The following is a 23,872-nucleotide window of genomic DNA, read 5'->3' as shown; positions in this document are numbered from 1 at the left end:
CCTCCTGAGCCTCTCCTTCAGCTTTGAATGGGAGACGGGCTCATCCTTACCTAAAATCAGTGGTGCTGCACGTGGTGGTTGAGATCAGGAGGTGGATTTCCACTGAGTGCAAAGCAGAGGGGAGCTCAGTTCTGCTGCTGCTGAGCTGCTCTTCCTGCTGCAGCTGCTGAGAGCAGCTTTGCCTTGCTGATAGCGTATCTCAATCACACTCAGTTCAACCCCTGTGTCTCAAGACAAGGCAGGGAGCTGCAGGGGAGCAGCTCTGTGAACTCAAAGGACCTGCAGCTCTGTAAAGGGAACCCCATCAGCCATTAGTAAATCTGGGTGTGTGTAACTTGGGAGCGTGCTTTACCCGCACTGGGTTATATCTGTTCTGCAGGTGGAAGCCGAGCCAGCTCCCAGGCAGGGAGCAATATTGCCTTGGATGTCTCTGGCTGGCTCAATCTCCCCCTTTCCCTCTTCAGAAGGAGAATTCCCTTTAGTAAGCGGGCTCTCCAGCCAGCTCCCATCTCCCACAAGGAAGGAAGTGCATGCCTGTAACAGGCTGTGGCCAGAACGTGTAGCCAGCGCTATCTGGCTGTCCCGGTGAGGGGGAGAGATGAAGGGTGACACATTCAGGCCAGACTTTGAAATGCCATGGAGGCATGCCTGATAGTCCCTTCCAGCCTTCTGCATTCGCCCATGCAGCTCATTCTTGTCTCTGCCTCTCCTGCACAGGAATTTAAGCAGAAACGTGTCTCCTTTGGAGCCTGGACCAGTGTGTTGGCTGCTTCCATGGGCACGGGGCTGCCCACCTAAACCACCTTGATGTTAACTCGAACAGGAGAGAGGAAGCAAACCCAGGGCCAGCAGTGGCATCTCTGATGTGCCCTGCTGCTGGCAGAGCAGGGGGTGAGTGTGCAAGGCTGAAGCTGGCTTTGCTGTGTATTAAACGAAGCTGGACCAGGCACTAAGCTGAGGCCTCTTCCCTCTTTCCTGCTGTGTTACTGCAGGAGAGTTACAAATCAGTTCATATTCCTTCTCCTTTCAACCTCCGTTTAGGCAAGTGCAGAGGAATGCAGGAGCCTTGAGGACAGGGGGATTGGAGCTGTCCCGTTACAACCCCTACCAGGGGCTCCAGGGTCACATCCCCTGCGGCGGAGATGAAGGGAAGCACCAGGTGTGTCCTGTTCCTTGTCCATCCCTTCCCTGTCCCTTCCCTGTCCCTTGCCCATCCCTTTCCTGTCCCTTGCCCATCCCTTCCCTGTCCCTTCCCCGTCCCTTCTCTGTCCTTTACTTGTCCCTTGCCCATCCCTTCCCTGTCCCTTCCCTGTCCCTTCCCTGTCCCTTGCCCATCCCTTCCCTGTCCCTTCCCCGTCCCTTCTCTGTCCTTTACTTGTCCCTTGCCCATCCCTTCCCTGTCCCTTCCCTGTCCCTTCCCTGTCCCTTCCCTGTCCCTTGCCCATCCCTTCCCTCTCCCTTCCCCGTCCATTCTCTGTCCTTTACCTGTCCCTTGCCCATCCCTTCCCTGTCCCTTGCCCATCCCTTGCCTGTCCCTTCCCTGTCCCTTCCCCATCCCTTCCCCCTCCCTTCCCTGTCCCTTCCCCATCCCTTGCCCGTCCCTTCCCTGTCCCTTCCCCATCCCTTCCCTGTCCCTTCCCTGTCCCTTCCCCATCCCTTGCCCGTCCCTTCCCTGTCCCTTCCCCATCCCTTCCCTGTCCCTTCCCTGTCCCTTCCCCATCCCTTCCCCATCCCTTCCCTGTCCCTTCCCCATCCCTTCCCTGTCCCTTCCCTGTCCCTTCCCCATCCCTTCCCTGTCCCTTGCCCGTCCCTTGCCCGTCCCTTCCCTCCTCTCTCCCCGCAGGCAGGGGCTGGGCGCTGCCGGGCACTCCCAGCTCCCCGCAGTAAAACGATTCCTCTCCTGCCCTCGGGCCAAGCCCCGCTCTCCTAACGGATAAAAGGGGAGGCGGCCGCCGCGCCGCTCACTCTCTCCCTGCGCTCCAGCTCCGCTTCCCTGAGCCCCGAGGCCTTGGGTACCGCCGGCCCCCTCGGAGCAGCCATGTCCCGCTCTGTGAGCTTCAGCTCCCGCTCTGCCGCCGGCCCTGGCATCAGCCACGTGCGGGTCAGCACCGTCTCCTCCACCCGCGGGCTCGGAGGCGGCTCCGGCTTCAGCCGGGCTGGGGGCTTCGGCAGCTCCAGCCTCTACAGCCTGGGCTCCGGCAGCAAGCGGGTGTCCCTCGGGGGGGGCAGCTCCTACAGCGTTCGCTCTGGCTACGGCTTTGGGGGCATGGGGCTCGCTGGGGCGCCCGGCTCCGGCAGCATCCAGGAGGTCACCATCAACCAGAACCTCCTGACGCCCCTGAACCTGGAGATCGACCCCAACATCCAGCGGGTGCGCAAGGAGGAGAAGGAGCAGATCAAGACCCTCAACAACAGATTCGCCTCCTTCATCGACAAGGTGGGGTGCTGGGGAAAAACCTGGTGAGCAAATCTGGGCCAAAGCTCGCTTAAGCCAATGGGAGGGGGTTCACGGATGGGCTCAGGACCTGGTCCTCAGGAGCCCGGTGTGATTTGCCTGCTGCAAGACAATAACTCCTATTAAAGCCCTCTGCAGTTACCCATGGCTTTCTGTAAAGGGTTTTGCCCTGCTTAGGCCTGCTTTGTACCCCTTTTACCCGTAATGTGGATGGGAAATAGCTTTTATTTAGTGTGTGTCCCCTATTCTTTAGCTGCTCTTGCCCATAATGTGGGTGGGCAATAGCTTCTTTAGTTTATTTAGCTATTGTCCATAATGTAGATGCAGGCTTTAAAGATCCAGTCTGCACCCAAGCACACCTCTGCCAAATGCAGGGAGGAGGGGGCCGCCTGGAGAGGAATCCTCCCAGTAGAACAGGTCTTGATGTAAGTCAGACCTTGCTGTGTTTGCACTGCCCTCCACCCTGTGGCTTTACTCTCTTGCACTAATTGATCCTATGGCCTGTGTAAACTTCAGCTCTGGCATCCTCAACATGCAAGGAATCCAGACCTGGAGTTTGGGTGATTGCCTGAGGTCTGTGGATGGCTTCTGTCAAGTGTCGAGCAAGCAAAATCTGCTTATCTTGAGTCCATCCAAAGCCTTGAAATCATAACTGCTCCCTCCTGGTCTTTATCCCCCTCACAGTGCTCCCTATGGGCAATCTAAATTCTTCAGCTACCATCCCCAGGCTCTCCTTGCCCCGGGATCAGCTCCGAGGCAGCTCCCCCTTCCTCTTGCTTTCACAAATGACCCCTGCATCGTTTTCCAGGTCCGCTTCCTGGAGCAGCAAAACAAGATGCTGGAGACCAAATGGAGCCTCCTCCAGGACCAGAAAACCACCCGCAGCAACATTGCCCCCATGTTTGAGACGTACATCAGCAACCTGCGGCGGCAGCTCGACGGGCTCTTGAATGACAAAGGGCGTTTGGAGGGCGAGCTCAAGAACATGCAGGATCTTGTTGAGGATTTCAAGACCAAGTAATGTATCATCTTCCCGTCTAACGGTGTAGTTGGGTCGGTGTAACAGTGTGGTTGGGTCGGTGTAACAGTGTGGTTGGGTCGGTGTAACGGTGTGGCTGAGTTGGTGTGATGATGTAGTTGAGTTGGTGTAGTGGTGTGATTGGTGTAATGGTGCAGTTGAGTTGGTGTAATGGTGCAGTTGGGGGCTGTAATGGTGTACTTGGTGTAATGGTGCAGTTGGGTTGGTGTAATGGTGTAGTTGGTGTAATGGTGTAGTTGGGTTGGTGTAATGGTGTAGTTGAGTTGGTGTAACGGTGTAGTTGGGGTGGTGTAACGGTGTAGTTGGGGTGGTGTAATGGTGCAGTTGGGGTGCTGTAATGGTGTACTTGGTGTAATGGTGCAGTTGGGTTGGTGTAATGGTGTAGTTGGTGTAATGGTGTAGTTGGGTTGGTGTAATGGTCGTAGCTGCAGTTAGAAGCTTGTTGAGATGTCTCCAGCTTTTTTGCTTGAGGGGGGAGATTTTTCTAGCCATGAGTAAGGTGCCTGAGTGCAGGGAAGCTGCCTGGCTCCTTGCCTGGATTGCTCCTACATGATTCCAGTGGCTCCATCCCCTTAAGCTTTGCTTTGGGGTCTCCTCAGGGGTGGCTTTGTCCTGGGGCTCTGTAGGAAGCCCATGGAGCTCAGCAGGTTGCAGCAGCGGCTGAGCTGCTGCTCGCTTTGTGGGCAGGTAAATGGAGCAGGGGACCTGCCACTTTGAAGCTGCTTTTCAGTCCAAACCGTGTCGCTTGGGAGGAGGCCCCTGAAGAAAGCAGCCTTTGTCCCAGTGCGGCCCAACCCAGCGAATGCCTTGAATAGAAAAGGGAAGAAAGCAAAGAGGGAGCTGGCAAACTGGATCCAGCAGGAACTGAAAGCAAACAGCGCTGGTAATCTCTGGGGTGTGCTTAGGGAAGGTCATTCCCAGCCATTCCCAAGGAGGTGCACGGCAATGGTGCTTCCTCCGACTCTGCTCCCTTGTTCCTGCTCTGCTCAGCCCCAGGTTTCATCCCTGCAAGGCAGCAGCAAGGAGCTGGTTTGCACCCAGAGGAATTGCAGCCCTCGTTTTACTTGCAGGGCACAGGAATGCGAGGGGAGAGGAGCGTTCTTATTCCTGTAATTCCTTGTTACAGGTCCATGTGAGACCAAACCCTGGTTGTGCTATGAGAAGGAAAGCAGGAATTTCCCTTCATCAGGGACTGGGGGAATAGCAAAAGGGGTTAAAACTGAAACGGGTTTCAGGGTTTCGGTTACATCTTAGGCAGAAGCTCTTCCCTATAAGAGGGTGGTAGGACATTGGCATAGGGTGCCCAGAGAAGCTGTGGCTGCCCCATCCCTGGCAGTGTTCAAGGCCAGGTTGGACACAGGGGCTTGGAGCACCCTGTAGGAACTGGCTGAGCTTTAAGGTCCCTTCCAACCCAAACCACTCTTGTGATTCTATGGATCAGGAGCCTAAAATGCTCGTGCAGCAGAGGGATGTAGCAACTGGAGTTCAGAACCTGCCTCTGCCCATTCCTATGAAGGAAATGTCATGCTCCAAGTCGAATACCCAAACCAGGACTGCACTTTCTGTGTCTGTTGCCTCTTTTTCCTAGGGCTGGTTTACACAATGATGCTCAGTTCACATCCGGGGTAAGGGAGGAGGAGATTTATCTGCATCAGGCTCCAGGGGATGAGATTCAGTCCCTTACTCAGTAATTGCATTGCCTAAGGGTGTGGTTCAGAGCAAGCAAGGGTAGGAGCAGGCTGGATTCACTCTGCCCACGTGGCTTGGCGCAGGGCATGCCAGGGTGTGAGAGTGCCCCAGGCTTCCGGATCACCTTGGGAGTTCCTGGCATGACTTGTCACTTGGTTCGGCAGCTTAGTCAGGGTTCCCCCGGGAAATGAGGACTTCCACAAACCCTTCCCGAGCAATTCAGCCCTGTTCCCTATCCCTGCTTGTCCATTCTGCCCTGCAGGCTGTGCCTGTGCAGCAGGGGCACATCATTTCCAGGTCACCTATTACCCTGCCATAGCAATGGATGCAGCTGATGCGCCTCGGACGGCATCCGTGTGTGCCAGTGGGATGGGCAAGCTTCCAGTGCGGAGCAGCACATGAAGGCTGTTGAAAGTGAAGTAGCTCAAGCGAAGGCAAATGCCAGCGCTCGCCGTGCAGGGACTGTGTAAACAGAGAGCAGTGCTCTGGCTTTGGCAACAGCAATTCCCAAACAGCCAGAGAAGGTGGCTCCTGCTCTGCTCCTTGGCTGGCTTTCAGGATTCCTACAGCAGGATCCGGCTGTTTGATTCAGCAGTGGCTGGTGTAAGGCAGGTCCCGAGAGGCAGGAACAAAGCAGTGATGCTGTAAAGCCAACAGAGCATGGTTTTTATCTGCTGAGCATCTAGCTCATTACCTCTAAAGGTGATCACCTGAAGAGGGCTTGTAGCAAGCTCTAGGAGCTGGAGCAGCTTTGAAGCAGAGCCACTCTGTGCAGAATGAGGGTCACTACACTCAGCTCGTACCAGGGCCGTGGCCTGTGATGGACACCTGCAAAGTGCTCTCAAGCGCCTGGAATAGGGAAGTGCACGGTGAAAGCAGCACCAGCAGCTGCTTAGACCAGCAGAGGGGAATTGGTTGAACCTGCTGGGATCCCTTCCTGCTTTTGTATTTGCTCTCTCAAGGGGTAAGGGAAACAATTGGGAGCCTCAGGACCTACGCTGCAGTCCTGCAGCCATCCACGAGTGAGGATAAGGAGCAGAAACCTTCTTAAACACAGTGAATATTAAGGAATATGGGAAAGCAGGGGTGAGAAAGGCTTTCCACGTTAGTGGCTGTGGTGTTGTGGACCAGAATAGCTTTCAGGCTTCAATTCATCCCAACAGTACCCTGGAAACGGGGCATACATTTCTCTTGTGCAGAAGGCACGCAGGAAGCCTCTGCCTCTGGGGAGGTCATAGGCTTTGATGAGGTTGCTCGCAAAGACAGAAGCGGAGGGAGATTAAAACCCCTCAGGGTAACTCTTGATGTGATGCTTCCCCTTTCCCCAGGCTCTAACGTCTCACCAATGCCTTCCTTCCTGGCAGGTATGAGGATGAGATCAACAAGCGCACGGCAGCAGAGAATGAATTTGTGGTGCTCAAGAAGGTGCGTGCAGGGACGTCCCCTGGGGCTCACCATGGGTGTTTGCAGCCCTTCTCCCCCTTTTGGCCCTACATTTGCTTTGCTGTCCCTTCATCTTTTAGCTGTGCCCAGAGACCTGCAGGGGAAGAATTCGAGCTCTCCTTTCTGACTAAAGGCTGCCTCAGTAGGCACTGGAGGCTCTCTAGGAAGCTGGGAAGCAGTGCAGAGCCCAGGGGTGTCCTGGATTATGGCTGTATCTCTGGGACATTTCCCAAGGCTTCTCTTGACTGTCCAGACTGGCATTGGGCTTGCAAAGATAGTTCCAGGGATCTACAGAACAGAAGGGATCCTGCACATCAGCAGCATCGAGTGCACCGGTAGATGACTTTTAGGACATGGTGGATCACTGGGCAGAGGGACATAGAGAGCCTGGGGAGCGTGGTGGGCTCCTGACTGCTTTTGCAGGCTGGGTGGACTTAGTGCTGAAAGCTGCAGCAATCTCAGTGGATTCTGACTCTTGCAGGACGTGGATGCTGCCTACATGAACAAAGTGGAGCTGGAGGCCAAGGTGGATGCACTCACAGACGAGATTAACTTCCTGAGGTCTCTCTATGAAGCAGTAAGTTCCTTTGTGCTTCGGGGGGCTGCTGCAGTCTGGCATCACCAGGGAGGGAAGAACAGTGACTGGTGGCTGAGAGAATGAATGTGCTGCTTCCAGAGATGAGAGAGGTGATGGAGACCCGGAGTGTTCCCTTCCATGAGCAAAACCAGACCTGCGAGTGGACTGCTCTGTGAGCTGTCACAGTGATTTCTCCCTAACTGGGATGTGAAATGGATTTATTGATGCTGTTAGCGTGAAAACATGGGAAACTCGTGTGCTATAGCCAGGGCTGTAGTGCTGGTGTGTGCCTGTGTGTTTGTGTGCTGGGAGAGGGACAGAAAGGAAAGCTCCTTGTCCCAGACTCCTTTATCTTGCCCATTATTTGCAAGGTAAGAACTGGACACGTTGCATCCTTGGGTGGGGTGGTGGAATTTGGCCCTTGCATTGCTGTGAAGCTGATGCTCATGTTTCTTGGATTGAGCATTCCATGCTGGGCGCTTATCTCAGGAATGGGATAACCCAGCCTCGCTGTCAGAATGTGGCTGATGAGTATCTTCATTTCTCTGCCGGTTACTTTGTGCTTTGCAAGGTTGATGTGATTCGGTTGGTTTCCTTCTAATTAATGACTGTTTTGATTGCATTCTTGTTAGCTGCCTCCCTTTCCCTTTTCTTCTTGGATTCTCTCTTTAATTGGCTTCCAAAAGAGAGGCCCATAAAAGCCAGTGATTGATGGTACTCTTTTTAATGCAACTGCCAGGAACTCCAAGAGCTGCAAGCCAAGATCTCTGACACCTCAGTGGTGCTGTCTATGGATAACAGCCGAAACCTGGACCTGGACAGCATCATTGCAGAGGTCAAAGCACAGTATGAGGAGATTGCCAACAGGAGCCGGGCGGAGGCTGAGTCCTGGTACCAGAGCAAGGTGAGTTTGGGAGGCAGAAAGGCTTCTGTTAGTCCATGCATCCGCATGGCATGGCCGGGGGGGGCTTTTAGGCACCGGAGTGCCAGCCTGACCCCTTCCTCTGCTCCCCGTGGCAGTACGAGGCCCTGCAGGTCACCGCAGGGAAGCACGGGGATGACCTGCGCAACACCAAGAACGAGATCGTGGAGATCAACCGCGTGATCCAGAGGCTGCAGGCGGAGATCGAAAACGCAAAGGCCCAGGTGGGGATGTGATGTGAGCAATAGGTGAGAGTCTGTGTGTATCTATAGGTGAACTATAGGTGAGAGTCTGTGTGTATCTATAGGTGAACTATAGGTGAGAGTCTGTGTGTATCTATAGGTGAACTATAGGTGAGAGTCTGTGTGTATCTATAGGTGAACTATAGGTGAGAGTCTGTGTGTATCTATAGGTGAACTATAGGTGAGAATCTGTGTGTATCTATAGGTGAACTATAGGTGAGAATCTGTGTGTATCTATAGGTGAACTATAGGTGAGAATCTGTGTGTATCTATAGCAGAACTATAGGTGAGAGTCTGTATGTATCTATAGCTGAACTATAGGTGAGTGTGTGTATCTATAGGTGAACTATAGGTGAGAGTGTATGTATCTATAGCTGAACTATAGGTGAGAGTCTGTATGTATCTATAGCTGAACTATAGGTGAGTGTGTGTATCTATAGGTGAACTATAGGTGAGAGTCTGTATGTATCTATAGCTGAACTATAGGTGAGAGTCTGTATGTATCTATAGCTGAACTATAGGTGAGAGTCTGTGTGTATCTATAGCTGAACTATAGGTGAGAGTCTGTGTATCTATAGGTGAACTATAGGTGAGAGTCTGTATGTATCTATAGCTGAACTATAGGTGAGAGTCTGTATGTATCTATAGCTGAACTATAGGTGAGAGTCTGTATGTATCTATAGCTGAACTATAGGTGAGAGTCTGTATGTATCTATAGCTGAACTATAGGTGAGAGTCTGTGTGTATCTATAGCTGAACTATAGGTGAGAGTCTGTGTATCTATAGCTGAACTATAGGTGAGAGTCTGTATGTATCTATAGCTGAACTATAGGTGAGAGTCTGTATGTATCTATAGCTGAACTATAGGTGAGAGTCTGTGTGTATCTATAGCTGAACTATAGGTGAGAGTCTGTATGTATCTATAGGTGAACTATAGGTAGATCTCTATATAGCTGAACTATGGGTGAGAGTCTCTATGTATCTGAACTATAGGTGAGAGTCTCTTTATATAGAACTATAGGTGAGATTCTGTCTATATAGCTGGACTATAGGTGAGTCTCTCAATATAGCTGAACTCTAGGTGAGAGTCTGTGTGTATCTATAGCTGGACTATAGGTGAGTCTCTCAATATAGCTGAACTCTAGGTGAGAGTCTGTGTGTATCTATAGCTGGACTATAGGTGAGTCTCTCAATATAGCTGAACTATAGGTGAGAGTCTGCGTGTATCTATAGCTGGACTATAGGTGAGTCTCTCAATATAGCTGAACTATAGGTGAGAGTCTGTGTGTATCTATAGCTGGACTATAGGTGAGTCTCTCAATATAGCTGAACTATAGGTGAGAGTCTGCGTGTATCTATAGCTGGACTATAGGTGAGTCTCTCAATATAGCTGAACTATAGGTGAGAGTCTGCGTGTATCTATAGCTGGACTGTAGGTGAGAGTCTCTATATAGCTGAACTATAAGTGTGAGTCTCTCTCTGTATATAACTGGACTATAGGTAGATCTCTATACAGCTGAACTATGGGTGAGAGTCTCTATGTATCTGAACAATAGGTGAGAGTCTCTGTATAGAACTATAAGTGAGTATGTATCTGAACTATAGGTGAGAGTCTCTCTTTATATAGAACTATGGGTGAGAGTCTCTATATAGCTGAACTATGGGTGAGAGTCTCTATATAGCTGAACTATGGGTGAGAATCTCTATATAGCTGAACTATGGGTGAGAATCTCTATATAGCTGAACTATGGGTGAGAGTCTCTATATAGCTGAACTATGGGTGAGAATCTCTATATAGCTGAACTATGGGTGAGAATCTCTATATAGCTGAACTATGGGTGAGAATCTCTATACAGCTGAACTATGGGTGAGTCTCTCTCTCTCTACCTAAACTATAGGTGAGGGTCTATATGTTTATAGCTGAACTCTAGGTGAGCCCACAAGCGATGCAGTAGCGCAGAGGGGAGTGATGCAGTAGCGCAGAGGGGAGTGATGCAGAGCCGTCTCCAAAGGGCACTGCTGCGTGTGGCCTCCCTCTCGGCCCCACACATTCCTTGGGCCTTCTCTCTTCTGGGATCCTTGTCCATGTTTGGGCACAGGAGGGAATTTTGCAGCTGTATGGGCGTTCTGTTTGCAGGGCTCTTATCGCTTCATCAAACGGCTGGTGCAAGCCAGCCCAGTGAATGGCTGAGGGCTGGAAGGTGGTGGTGAATAACCAGGGTGCACAAAGCTGGAGATAAGCCATTGTGATTCATCCATTCTGTGTTTGTTTGGTTTCAGGGCAGGGAGGCTTCAATGCACGCTTAGGAGCCAAGAGCTGACCCGGTGCAGCTCCCTTGAATAATGGATGAGAGCATAAAGTACATGTGTTCATTGTGAGGCCTCCCTGGCAAGCACAGGGCCTTTGTGGAGGTGCAGGGGCACAGCTGAGGCTGCATTAGGGCTGCCAGCTTGATGTGGCCCCACAGGGATGCTTTTGGTCTGCATTGGTTGTTAACTGCAGGTCTGCTCTTGCCTCACATCAAAGCCTGGTGGAGACCAGCTGGCACCGAACAAGCTCTTGGGGCATAATAAATAGGAGAGAAACCATGAGCTTACATTAACCCCAAGTGTTGTGTGAGGTGTGGGTGGGCTGAGGATCCCCTGAAGAAAGTCTTCCACAGTCGTGGCCAGTGGAGAGAATAGGGTCTGCCTATGAGAAGAGCACAGCTTGGCCTGAGATGAGCTTCCTTTGCAGCTGATCTCCATCCAGTGTCCAAACCAGTGTGTAGGCATGAATTCTAAGGGATCTCAGTTGAGCAGAAGGCTCCAGGGCTGAGCAGATACGTAGAGATGTTCAGAAGTCCATGGGCAGCAGTGTCCTCCACCAAGGAGGTGAGATGCCCACTGATGCCCGCGGATGTGCCCTGCTCTGTCCCTGCAGCGCGCCAAGCTGGAGGCAGCCATCGCCGAGGCTGAGGAACGCGGGGAGCTGGCCCTCAAGGATGCCAGGGCCAAGCTGGAGGAGCTGGAGGCAGCCCTGCAGAAGGCCAAGCAGGACATGGCCCGGCAGCTCCGTGAGTACCAGGAGCTCATGAACGTCAAACTGGCCCTGGACATCGAGATCGCGACCTACAGGAAGCTGCTGGAGGGAGAGGAGAGCAGGTGAGGGTTTCACATGGGGCAGGTCCAACCCTTTGTTCCCTTTGCTTGGGACATTGTGAGGGCCCAATCCCAATTTTCCCAAGGAATTCCAGAAGAGAGAACTGTGCACTTTCAACTGCGTTTTGGTCCTGAAAGTGCTTTGGGTGAAGAGCCAAACTGGGGGCAAGTCCTGGGGAGAATGTGATGCTCTTGGAGAAAACATACAAAGAAGGAAGAGGAGTTGCTCCCATCCTTTGTTCAGTGCCATGGCAGGAAATTCCCAAGTGGCTCAAATCCCCATGGAATTAGGACAGAGCTGCTGTGCTCTTTCAGCCCCCCCTCTGCCCAGGTGATAACAGAACTGTAACTGTAGGGCCAGAGCAAAGCACTGGATGGCACACGTATCTTGTTTGAATTATTTACAACAGCAATAACTCATTGCCATTGTCTTCACCCTCAGCACCGGGGCCCTGGGGGAGCACTGAGTAATGCAGAGTCTAACCTGGCCTCTTCCTTTCTGCCTTTGTGTTTTGTCTTCTCCAACAGGTTGGCAGGTGATGGAGTTGGCAGCGTCAACATCTGTGAGTTGGTTTTGTGCTTTATGGTAGTTACACAGAGCAGATGCAGGTGGGGACCAGCTGGGGCTGCGTGCAGGAGCCTCAGTGCCCTGCCTTAGCTTCTGCAGCCCAGTTAATCCCTTCTTAAATGGGAGCCCCCCAAGACAGACCTCGGTAATGCTGTTGCCTCCGTGGCAGACTTCAGCTCCAGCTCCTCTGTATGAAGTTGAACTTGGGGCAATATTGGTCTCCCTTTCCTCCCATTTTTATACGTGCTAATGAGGAAATGTATTCCCTGGGTTGGAAGTTAGTGCCAAGGTGACATTAGAGGGTGTCTTTCCAGCTTGGGGAGCATTGGGTGCTCACCTTGCCTGGACTTTGGAGAGATGCTGGTGTCTTGGAGGTGCTGTCTACAGCTCTAAACCAGTGACTCTACTTCCCATCCGTTTACTTGCTGTTGGACCACATGCCCACAGCCTCTCTGGTGCACCAAGAGATGAGCTGAATGTGTTTGATATGGGCTTCTCCATGCTGCACAGGGTCCTGAGCCAGGTTGAGTGCTGGTGGTGGAGCCTGCTCAGCCCTCAGGTGCCCTTAGCACACAGAAACACGCTCCAGGCAAAAATGCATCAGGGGAGGAGCATTTTGTAGGGATCAGAGAGAGTTTTCCTCTCGCTGCTGCCCTTTCCTGGGGGTGCCAAACCGGGATTGAAGCTCCCTGATGCTCACGTTTGGTTTCCTTCTCTCTGTGCCGCAGCCGTGGTCAGCTCCAGCGGTGGAGGTGGCTTTGCCAGTTCCAGTGGATTGCTGGGAGGAGGACTCGGAGGAGGCCTCAGCCTGGGCTCAGGAATGGGCAGCGGAGCCCTCGGCTTCTCCTCCGGGGGTGCCACCAAGTCCTACACTGTCACCACGACCTCGTCCAGCAGGAGAAGCTTCCGGAAGTAATGCCGGGAGTGGAGAGCAGCGGTACCCGTTCCATGGGAGGGGGGGAAACCACAGAAAGCAAAGTCTTTGTTGCCTTCCTAGGACAAACTGGCTGCAGAATTCCAGCAGTGGAGAAGGAACTGGAGTGAGAAACACCAGTGCCTGCCCCGGCCACGTCACCCCAGGCTTGATCCTGCACTCCTGAACTTGGTGGGAACCATTCCACGGAGAGCAGGTTCAAGCCTGTAGGGTGAAAGTCATCCGGTGAGGCAGGCGGGATAACGCTTTTGTTACTTGTGTGCTCGGTACCCCCTGCTCAGGGCTGGATTTCACCCTTTGAATGGCAAAGCAATCGTTTGAGTGGCAAGGAATTCCTCACTCGTGCTGTGGGTTTGGAAAAGACACCAGGAGATTATCTGCTTTGTAATAGGATTGGGAGCATTTCATTCCCTTGGGCTCCTCAGAACAGCTCAACCCGTGCTGAGATTGCAGCCTGGGTTGGTTTTGTTCACGTTCACCAAGAGGAGAACAGTGAAACTGCTTTGGGGTTCCCTTTTCTTTGGAAATGGCTCAGATGTGGAGCTCTGTGATTCTCCTCTGACTGAAGCTGGTTTCTCACCGAAGGCAATGCAGGCAGATCTACTTGCAGGCTCTTTATAGCCAAGTAACTCATAAGCAAGCTCCCCACCCCATTCCCTCTCCTTAAAAGAAGCCCAAAGCTTATGGGATATGAAGTTACTTACACATTCCCCATCTCTGAGTGTCTCTTTTACCACCCTGGCTTTCAAAGCGTCTCTACTACAGGTAGGGAAGAGCGTGATTTGTTGGTGCATCACTACAATAACTACTTGTTCCTGCCAAAGCGTGTCTTCAGCTGAACTGTGCCAGGGCCATAGGTTCTTACTGCAGTAGGAATGATTCTTGGGTAAATAACTCACAGAAGCTGCGCAGAACTGTTGCGTTTCATGCTCAGCCGTGTCCTAGCAGTGCATCTCTGGTTGCTGTTTTACACCTTTGTGGTCTGGGAGTTTGTCATGAGGCTGTTAATAAAGTTTCCCTGTTGCATGCTGCTTCCGTGCCAACCGCCTTCCTTGTCTGTGCTGCCCTGGATGCTCTGGGAAGAGCCCAGTGTTATCCCTTCCTCCTGCCTCCGGAGCCTGCTGCCCTGGAGCAGTGCCACGCTGTGGTTGGAGGTAGGATTTAGGGTTTGCTGCCTGCACAGTCTTCTGTTTCTGGGTGAATTTTACCTGCTTGCTCCCAGTCTGGGCAGTGGGGCGATGGCATTGGTTTGTTCAAGCACTTGGCTGCAGCCCAGGCCCTGGTCAGGACTGAAACTGAGACCAATCCATCCCCGAGCATCATCTTCCTCTGCTGAGCAGAGGAGCTGAGTGCTGGAGGAGACCCCCTTGCCAACAGCCAGAGCTTGGAGAGGAGAGCCTGGGCCTTGCTGCATGAGGACAGCTCCTTCCTGCTCCTTTTGGGGCACTGTGGGGTGAGGAGGACTCACCCAGGGGGGTTTCTGCTTGCTCCCACCCCTCTCATAGAACCATGGTGCAGATGTGGGGCCAGCCCTGGTTGGTGTTGCTCAAAGCATCACCCCAGTGGGGCCAGGGCCAGGCAGAGGGTTTGGAGTCACTGATGCCTCCAGGCTGGTTTGTGCATCCTCCAAGGATGCTTCACCTGCCTCTGCAGTACCCAGATCCCTTTCCTCTGGTGCCCAGCACCACCCAGCCCCTTGTGCTGAGCCTGTGTGTGGTTTTACTGCACACATGGCACTTAGGTCAAGGAAGGGAGGCCTTAGGGTGCCCAGCAGAGCTCTGCTATCAGCACTCAGCACCCAGCTCACAGCTTTTGTGTTGTAGCCAAGAAATCAAACTGAAATGAATGCTCTGAAATGAAGAGCTCAAAGGCAGCACTGCCCGGCGGGGTTTGGCAGCGGGTGCCACTGGTTGCTGCTGTTTGCAGTAGCGAGGAGATGCAGGACAAGAAGTGATGGAGAGGGCTCCATCGCTTGAATCCTTGGGGAGCAGCAGGCGTGCAGGAAGGGGCATGTGCAGGCTGGGTGGCTGCAGCTTTTCCATGTTCCCAGGACAGCATATGCTGGGGAAAAGGAGGTTTGCACAATGTGGGAAATACCAGGGAGTGTCTTTGTGAGTCCATGAAGGTTTGAACCCATCACCCCTTGTCCCATCGCTCCAGCCCCTGATGCAGGTTCCTCTCCAGCATCCCCCTTCAGCCACGTGGAGCTCTGAGGTCCCCATGCAGCTTCTCTTCTCCAGCCCCAACGTTCTCAGCCTGGCTCCTATGGGAGCTGCTCCAGCCCCTGAGCATCCTCATGGCCTCCTCTGGACTTGCTCCAGCAGCTCCATGTCCTTACATTGAGGACACCAGAGCTGCACCCAGTGCTGTAAGTGGGGTCTCACCAAGCAGAGCAGAGGGGCAGGATCCCCTCCTTGAGCTGCTGCTCATGCTCTGTGGGTGCAGCCCAGCACGGGGTGGGGGGGGTCCTGGGCTCAAGCACACACTGAAGCTGGGTCATGTTGTGAAGCCAAAGTGCCCTGACTGGGTGTAAATCGGGTGCATCCCCAGTGTTCTGCTCCCTGCACTTACTGCAGGTTGGATGCAGGAGAAATGATCCAGCTTCAGAAGCAGCTTTGCAATGGGGGTGAGTTTTGCACTCGTAGAGACTGGAGACGGATGTGACCCAGAGGAACCCAGCGCCCATCCCCTGCAGAGCCCTCTCCATGCAGCATCACCACTGCTGGGCTGATGCTGTCACTTGGGCTGGGTGCTGGGTGCCAGACTCTGCCTCCCAGCAGCAGTTTCCCTTGCTGGTGGCAGGATGCCACTGATGGAGAAGCAAAAAGGGATGCTGAGGTATTAAATGGTAGGAAAAGCCATTAAAGAACTCAGTACAATAATAGTGGGTTGTTTAACATGGTACAAGACAGTATTTTTTGGCCTCCCTCTTTTGCAGTGACTCAGAAGAAAAACAAACACCTGAAATGGGCACAAAGTCACACACAGACAAAGGATGCTCGTGGTGGTGCAGGGCCGGGAACGCGCCTGCTCAGGCCAGAGTGACCCAGGGAGCTGCTGTGCTCCATGGGGTTGCTGTGGGTTTGGGCTCAGGGAATTTAGGAGAAGCTGGAGGTTGCCTTGAGGGAAAAAATGGAGCCACAAAAGGCAATTGCAGAGGGCAGCTCCTCCTCGAAGGGGCAAGTCTTTGATCTGCTGGTGCCATCGCTGGGATGCGCCTCTGTTCAGGCTTTGGGGAAAGGCCAACGCATCCCAGCCCCATTTTCCCTCCTGTTATGGTTATTATGGTACTTGTTTAACTCCACTTGGTCCGTTTTTATCTAATGCTTTAAGTCAGACTTCTCTGTGTGTTTGTGGCACCGGTGCTTGCTCCTGGCCTCTGCATTTCTCTGCCCCTAGGAGCTGCCCTGGTTTCCTCTCTCCAGTGAATTGTCCCAGCTGGATGCTGTGTTCCAGCTGGACCATCCCTGCTGTTTCCTCCTGGGCTGCTTGGCAGGATGCGGTAACTGCTCCATCCACTGACCCCTGTGGCTCTGCTGTACCACCACCAAGGGAGGCAAGGTTGGATGCGTGCTATTGTAATAACAGGACTGAGCTCACTGGCAATGCTGTTGTGGCCACCGGTGTCAGAGGGCTCTGCAAAGGGGGTGAGTTCTGCTCTTCCTCGTGGGGAAACTGAGGCAGGGGAAGGTGAGGACTTGGATGCAACCAGGCCTGGGAAGAAGGCTGCAGATGCTGGGGAGCTTTCTTCGGTTCCCCAGTGTTTAAGCTGCGTTTGCTTCAGTTCCCATCAGTTTTCCTAAGGCTAAAACCCTGCTCTGAGGTTGGGGCAGATTTTCATCTGATGTTTAAAGGGAATTAAATGGCATTGAACCAGTATGGGCATGGAGGAGTATGGTGGGGAGGGGGAAAACAACTTCTATCCTGGGAAGGCTTCCAGCTGGGAAGCCTCATTGGAAGCCTGATTTCCTTGAGGAGGTTATAAAGGGCAACACCCCCTGCACTGGAGATGGGAAGAGGCTTTTCTGCTCCTTATGGGTGATGGTGGGATTTTGTGCTCTTGGACTGGCGCTGCAGCTGGGGCATGGGTATGAGGGATGGAGCATGGGCTGGTGTTGGCTCTGTTCTGCTGCGGGGCCGGTCCAGTGCAGGGTGAGAGGAAGGACAAGGGGCTGCAAAGCCACCCAGCAGCTCCTGGTACCTGGCTTTGAGGTGTTCCCAGGCAGCTTGAGGTACTCAGGGGATGGTTTTAAGAGGATTTAGCAATCGGTGATAGTAATAAAGGGTTTCAATTAGCTTTATGCAAATGCATGGAGCATCTTTGCTTAGTCAGTGCCCTCAAATGCTTGTGTTTGTTTGGTTTTCCTGGGGGAAAGTCTCTGGGATCTCCACCCCGTCCTAATGAAGATGTTTAACCAGGGAAGCACCCGTTTCTATGCCTCACTGGCACGAGAGTGTCAGAAACAGCGTCAGGTGGAAGGGATCCTGCTCCCTGTGTGCTGTGGGTGTGAGGAAGAGGAGAGCTGTGCCTTCGCCTCGGTGCTGCTCTGGAGAGAGGGTCTGACCCTCTCCTTGCAAAGCTGCTCCTGTGCATGGAGAGCAAATGTTGGGAGTTATGGACAGCCACTGAGGTGCAGTGCCTGGGTTGGGAAGGAAGAGTCTCCAGTGGATGGAGGGCTCAGCCTGTGCCCGGTTTAGACCCCTCTGAGCTTTGGCATTTGAGATCCTGGAGCAGAGACAAGACTTAGTCCCCTTTCCCCAAGTGCAGGTGTTGAATGAAGGGAACTGAGTTGCTGTGTCAGTTTATTAGAGATGCAAGAGTAAAGCTGGAATAAAAGCCACTGACAAAATATGTCGTCATTAGAAATAAATCACTGCTTCCCCTTTTCCTTCCAACAGGGTTCATGTCTTTCTCTAGCAGTTCAATGGGCTAGGTATTGCATGACTAGGGAAGAAGTTGATGCTGGTTCTGTGTGTTTAAGGGTGGGTTTGGATCCCTTGTACAAGATCACAGAGGAGCTTTGTTTCTTAGGGACAGACACATCGATGCTCAGCCCTTTTCTTACCTGACAGCAGAGTTTAGCCCCCAGACCCTTTGGTTATGATGGAATTTATGGCAACAGATGAGCCAAAGCATTGAGAACCCAGAAGAAAAAGGGAAGCTGAGGGTGAGTTTGAAAGCAGATAGTGCAGGTACATAAGCAAACTGCCTTCAAGCAGCAACAGCCCTTGAAATCTACCCTTTGGGGCACAATAATGGAACCAATGCAGTGTGTAGAGAAGCTGCAGGCCAGGCTGTTTTAGGTGAGTTCTGCTCATGCCCGGGGTGTGTGTAATGTAAAAGCCTGACTGGTGAAGCTGCTGGTCAACTAATGTTGATCCAAGGTGGGATCTGTGGAAACAACTGGGATGGATAAAGCTGTACTGAAAATGCTCTTAGGTAGAAGGTACCTGCTCTCCCATTTCGTTTTAATCCTGGAATGTAGGAGTAGAAAGACCAGGACCTGCACCAAAGGCATCTTGGTTTAACTGCATAATGGGGGCAATGAGGGGGATTTTCGCCCTTCTTGCTCCTGAATTCCTTAGCAGAAATAGCAAAACTCTCGAGCACCCAAAAGGCCTCTTTGCCCTTTAGTATCCCCATGGAACGAAACATGAGCAGTCTTGGGGAGCTGTGTGTCCCCTGGCTCTGGCCTGGCTGTTGCTGTGTGTTGGCAGAAAGGGATGTGTGCTGCTTTGTTTCCAGCATCTGCAGCTCTTTACATGTTGCTCCTGGCCGACTTGGTCATGGGCATCACCTTCATGCGGGAGCTCCTCGTGCTCTTGCTGCTCCCATCGTCGCTGCAGCTCACTGCTGGGAAAGGCAGAGCAAAGCTGGGCTTCAGCTTAGGGAATTCCCTGGAGAAAAGGCAGAAGTTGCCCAGGTTTGGTAGAAGGTGGACATTCCAACTTACAGCTGTTGATGGGGAAGCCGCCTTCTGCACAGAGCCTGGAAAGAATGGGAAAGGGTGGCACATTATCCACCTATCTTCAAATGCAAAGCCCTTTAGCCTCATACAGCTCATTGCAGCCTTCCAGTGTGTGAAGGGGGCTACAAGGATGTTGGAGAGGGACCTGCATCAGGGACTGGAGAGATGGGACAAGGGGTGATGGGTTCAGACTGGAACAGGGGAAGTTCAGGTTGGAGATAAGGAAGTTCTTCCCTGTGAGGGTGCTGGGACACTGGAATGGGTTGAATGGAGAAGGTTTGGTTGCCCCATACCTGGCAGTGTTCAAGGCCAGGTTGGACACAGGGGCTTGGAGCACCCTGCTCTAGTGGAAGGGGTCCCTTTGGAGCTGGAGGGGTTTTGAGGTCCCTTCAAGCCAAACCATTCCATGATTCTATGATCCCACCACTCACCTGCTCTCCTCTCCCTCCAGCAGCTTCCTGTAGGTGACAATCTCAACATCCAGGGCCAGCTTGACGTTCATGAGCTCCTGGTACTGGCGGAGCTGCCGGCTCAGGTCTGCCTTGGTCTGCTGCAGAGCATCCTCCAGCTCGGACAGCTTCTGCTTCGCATTCTTGATGGATGTCTCCCCACGTTGCTCAGCGTTGGCCATTGCGGCTTCCAGCTTGGTGCACTGCAAGGAGCAGGACAGGGTGAGTCTTGGCTGTCTCTTGCTACCTTCAAATGTGATTAATGCATTCTCAGGAGATGGGGTTAAAGTCTGGTTGTGGATTCAGCCCAGCAGTCCCTTCTGTTGGGGTTCAAGGGAGCTGGACTCGTAGTTTCTGTGCTCCCTTGTGTTGCTCGCAGGGGAACATCTGTAACTGCATCTGCCTTCAGGTACTGCATTAGCTGGGCTTTAATGCAGCTCTGGTTGGAGCAGCAGGGTCCCAGCTCATGGGATGTGCTACAGCACCATTTAATTTAGGTGTGGGAGCAGAACAACAATTCACTCTCTGCCCTGTTGAAACAACCAGACCTGGCTCTTGGTCTCACCACATCTTGGTGCTCACCTGGTCCTTGGCGCTCTTGACTTCTCCATTCAGCCTCTGGACCTTCCGTGTCAGCTCAGCTGCCTTGGTTTTTGTCTCTCGCAGGCTGTCAGTGTTTCTGCCTGCAGTAACTCGCAGCTCCTTGAACTAGAACAACCCAAAGGATGTCCCAGAACACACTTTGGGTTAAATCAGAGTAAATCTGGAGGGGGGGGATGGTGTTTCTCTGGGTTTGAAGTTGGTCTGAAGAGTGGAGCTGCACCCAAACCCTCCCTCTCCAGGTTTTCTCACCTTACTTTCATACCAGGCTTGTGCTTCTGCCCGGCTCTTGCGGGCAATGTCCTCATACCGAGCCCTCGCATCAGCAGTGATGCCACCCAGGTCCAGATCTTGGCTTTTGTTCATCTTGATGACCACTGAAGTAGCAGAGATCTGGGCCTGCAGCCGGTGGGTTTCCTGGTGGTGACATGGGGTTGAGCTGGTCAGAGATGCTGGTCCCGCTGTGCTTCCAGCCCGGCCTCAAGGGGTGTCACCCACCCTGCGCAACTCGGTCCCACTTGGTGAGGACCACGCAGAGATGAGTTGCTGTTCACCCAAGGGATGACCACTGCCCTGTGCCACCCCTCTTCCCTTGTCCTTTGGGAGCAGTAGCTTCAAAATCCAGCTGGGAAATGCAAAGGATGCTGGAGTGATTGACCGCTGCCTTACCTCTTTGTAGATCTTTCTCAGGAATTCAGCCTCTTCTTTCAGGCTTCCCACCTTGGCTTCCAGCTCTGCTTTGTGTAAGAAAACATCGTCCACGTCCTAGAGATGCATTGAGGATAGAATCATAGAATCATAGAATAGCTAGGGTTGGAAAGGACCTTAAAATCATCAAGTTCCAGCCTCCCTGCCATGGGCAGGGACACCTCACACTAAAGCATGCCACCCAAGGCTTCATCCAACCTGGCCTTGAACACTGCCAGGGATGGAGCATTCCCAACCTCCCTGGGCAACCCATTCCAGTGCCTCAGCACCCTCACAGCAAAGAATTTCCTCCTTAGATCCAATCTAAACTTCCCCTGTTTCAGTTTGAACCCGTTACCCCTTGTCCTGTCACTGCAGTCCCTAATGAAGAGTCCCTCCCCAGCATCCCTATAGCCCCCTTCAGATACTGGAAGCTGCTCTGAGGTCTCCATGCAGCTTCTCTTCTCCAGGCTGAACAGCCCCAACTTTCTCAGCCTAAAAGAAGTTTGTCAGTGAGTAGACCCAGGGATACCCTTGGGCTGAGGGACTTTGAGTGCTGGTACCGTGACCGTGCGCCAAGTCCCAATTACACCGTTGCTGCTGATTTGAGTTCAAGCGAAGCCAAGCTCCAGCTCCTGCTTGTACTTGTTCTGTGTGCTGCTGTTGGGAAATAAATCACCCCAAAGACCTGAGCCTGGAGAGGAGAGTTCAAACAGCCCCTTGCTCACCTTCTTCAGGGCAATAAACTTGCTCTCGGTGCAGGGCCGCTGGCTGCATTCGTCCTTGTACCTGCGTGGGAAAACGGGAGATCTCGCTTGCATCCAGTGCAATTACACCTTTGTTTGGGTTTCTGCAGGGCTCCTCTCAAGAAGTGAAACTCCTCGTTATTTTCCTTCTTCCCTAACAGTGTTTTGGGATCTCGTTCCATTGCCCATGGGAAAGCAAACTCGTTTCAGAGAGGTTTCTGTGTCTATAAAGTTGCAGCGGAGCTGTTTTCGTTTGACCTCTGCAACAGCAAGTAACTGTTGAGCACTCCTAAATGTTAACGTCTTGGATTAGGAGGGAGGCAAAGAGAACCTGGAAGGGGAACATAGAATCACAGAATGGTTTGGGTTGGAAAGGACCTTACGATCATCCAGTTCCGGCCCCCTGCCATGGGCAGGGATGCCTCACCTTAGATCATGTCACCCTAGGCTCTGCCTCCTCTTCCTCCATCTCTGTAAACTGGAACCTTGTTTTATGTACCAAGATCATTTGCAGATCTCTCCATCTACCAACTAGTCTTCTGGGAACCATTTACTGCTATGAAAGGTTCAGTCTCTGCATGCTGACAAATCCTGAGCAACATTTTGAGCTCTGCACTCGCATTTCTCTGTTTTTTACTTACATTTTCTTGTTGGTATCCAGAAGCTGCTGGGTTGTTTTCAGGTCCGTTTCTAACTGGGCTCTGGTGCACCCCAGTGCTTCCATCTGCTTCTTCAAGTTCCCAATGTAAGCCTCTAACATGGGCGTGATGGTGTTCTTGCTGTGATTTTGACCCTGCAGAAAGCTCCACTTGGTCTCCAGCACCTTGTTCTGCTGTTCCAGGGATCGGACCTGAATCCCAGTGAGCAAAATAGGAAATGAAATGAGGATTGAGAGCTTGTGGGAGCCACTGTTTGTGCAACGGCAGTGAGATGTGTTCTTGGTGCTCGTGAATGCAGCGTTTCCTAATTGAGTGGCTTTTGTTCTGGGCCACCCTTGTGGAAAAGCACAAAACCCCAAAGTACTTCTGGAAATGAGAGGTTTGCATTAAATTGGGATGTGTGGAGAGGAATTGGGAAGGAACTGGAATGCTGATGAAACTGGGTTTAGCTTGTTCTGTAGTCAGGCCTAGAAATCAGAGCAATCCTTCCTGTGCATTGAAGCTTCCCCAGTGGCTCAAACCCACCCTGGTGCTCAACTGTCCCCCTGAAGCAAGCTGCCTTCAGCATCCAGAACGAGTTGTCTTACATGGATTCCATGCCCTTTCCATGCCAGACACCTCACTTATTGCAGACTTCAGCTGGGGAGGGGTTCTCAGCTCACCTTGTCAATGAAGGAAGCAAATTGGTTGTTGAGGGTCTTGATCTGCTCCTTCTCTTGGTTCTTCACCGTTTGCACATTGGGATCCAGTTCCAGTCTGAGTGGCTGGAGCAGTTGCTTGTTGATGGTGATGGGTATGACAGTGCACAGCCTGGAGACTCCACCAACCCCATAGGCAAAGCCTCTGTAGCCAAACCCCATGCCAGCTGCACCAAAGCCACATCCACGTCTTAGAGGAGGACACCTTCCAACAGCCATTCTGGGCCTGGCGCATGCCGCACCATCGAGACCTCTGCTGCTGAAGTAACCCAAGCCGCAGTAGCCCATGCCACCACCCCAGCGACGCCAGGCAGTGCTGAAACTACATCGGTTCCTGGGAAGAGCTACAGAGGAAGAACCCAAGCTCCTGCCAGCACGGCCAGAGCTGATGCTGCAGGAGCAACAGAACATGGTCAGTGGTGGGAGAGAGATGGGTGCAGTGATGCGCTGGAAGCAGATTCCCTCTGACCACAGTGCAGCGCCTTCTTCCTTTTATTTGGTGGAAGCTGGGGTGAGGCTGCATGAAACTTCCACAAAATGTTTGTGATGCAAAGAATGTGAACTGCTCAGCATGCACTGCGCCGGCCAGCGGGGACAGCAGCAGCTTTACCCCAGGAAGGCTTGAAGAATGCTGGTAGGTCAGAGGGGGCATGTTTAGAGGGGTCGTGCTGGTGAATTGTGGTGATAAAAAGGGGAGCATACAACTTGTACTGGGTTGGATGAAGTGGAACTGAGACTTGACAAAGGTAAAATGCTGTTCTATCAAAGGAAATCTTGATGCTTTGCTGGCACCTCAGCTTGCAAAGGAGAGAATGTGACTCAACCTGCTCTTTAATAAAAGCTAACAGTGATAAATGTGGGAATTAATGAACAGAATCGAGGAGGGAGGTTAGGGTTCAATGTTTTTTTTGGTTCTGCCTGTAAAAAGGCAACGTGTTTCAATGCCACGTCAACATCTGCTCCTCAGGGTGACTGTTCTGCAGGTTGATGGTGTTTTCCAATGCCATCCTTTGTTGTTGGGGGAATTGCTGGTTCGTTGCCATTGAAACCAATG

General features: G+C 52.5%; 2 protein-coding genes across 2 annotated transcripts; one reads left to right on the top strand and one right to left on the bottom strand.

The window, feature by feature from the left end:
- Nucleotides 1-1,834: 1,834 nt before the first annotated feature.
- On the top strand, nucleotides 1,835-14,041 carry LOC133263231 (keratin, type II cytoskeletal cochleal). The gene is made up of 9 exons (XM_061442946.1): nucleotides 1,835-2,437; nucleotides 3,264-3,472; nucleotides 6,548-6,608; nucleotides 7,108-7,203; nucleotides 7,943-8,107; nucleotides 8,224-8,349; nucleotides 11,291-11,511; nucleotides 12,037-12,071; nucleotides 12,805-14,041. The coding sequence occupies exons 1-9, from the start codon at nucleotides 2,039-2,041 to the stop codon at nucleotides 12,990-12,992; spliced, it is 1,500 nt and encodes a 499-aa protein (XP_061298930.1). The 5' UTR covers nucleotides 1,835-2,038; the 3' UTR covers nucleotides 12,993-14,041.
- A 5,365-nt stretch (nucleotides 14,042-19,406) lies between these two features.
- Nucleotides 19,407-23,229, bottom strand: LOC133263241 (keratin, type II cuticular Hb4-like). Its single transcript, XM_061442954.1, has 7 exons — nucleotides 22,783-23,229; nucleotides 22,103-22,311; nucleotides 21,444-21,504; nucleotides 20,698-20,793; nucleotides 20,281-20,445; nucleotides 20,011-20,136; nucleotides 19,407-19,631 (listed from the first exon to the last, which is right to left on the bottom strand). Exons 1-7 carry the CDS (start codon nucleotides 23,227-23,229, stop codon nucleotides 19,407-19,409), a joined length of 1,329 nt encoding a protein of 442 aa, XP_061298938.1.
- Between the last annotated feature and the right edge of the window lie 643 nt (nucleotides 23,230-23,872).

The sequence above is a fragment of the Pezoporus flaviventris genome, unplaced genomic scaffold (assembly GCF_033815535.1).
Source record: "Pezoporus flaviventris isolate CSIRO_AGI_PZ_B2104156 unplaced genomic scaffold, CSIRO_AGI_Pfla_v1 ptg000257l, whole genome shotgun sequence".
In the NCBI taxonomy this organism is placed as follows: Eukaryota; Metazoa; Chordata; class Aves; order Psittaciformes; family Psittacidae; genus Pezoporus; species Pezoporus flaviventris.
Note: the sequence above shows the minus strand (reverse complement) of the source record. Positions and strands in the feature narration are given on the sequence as shown.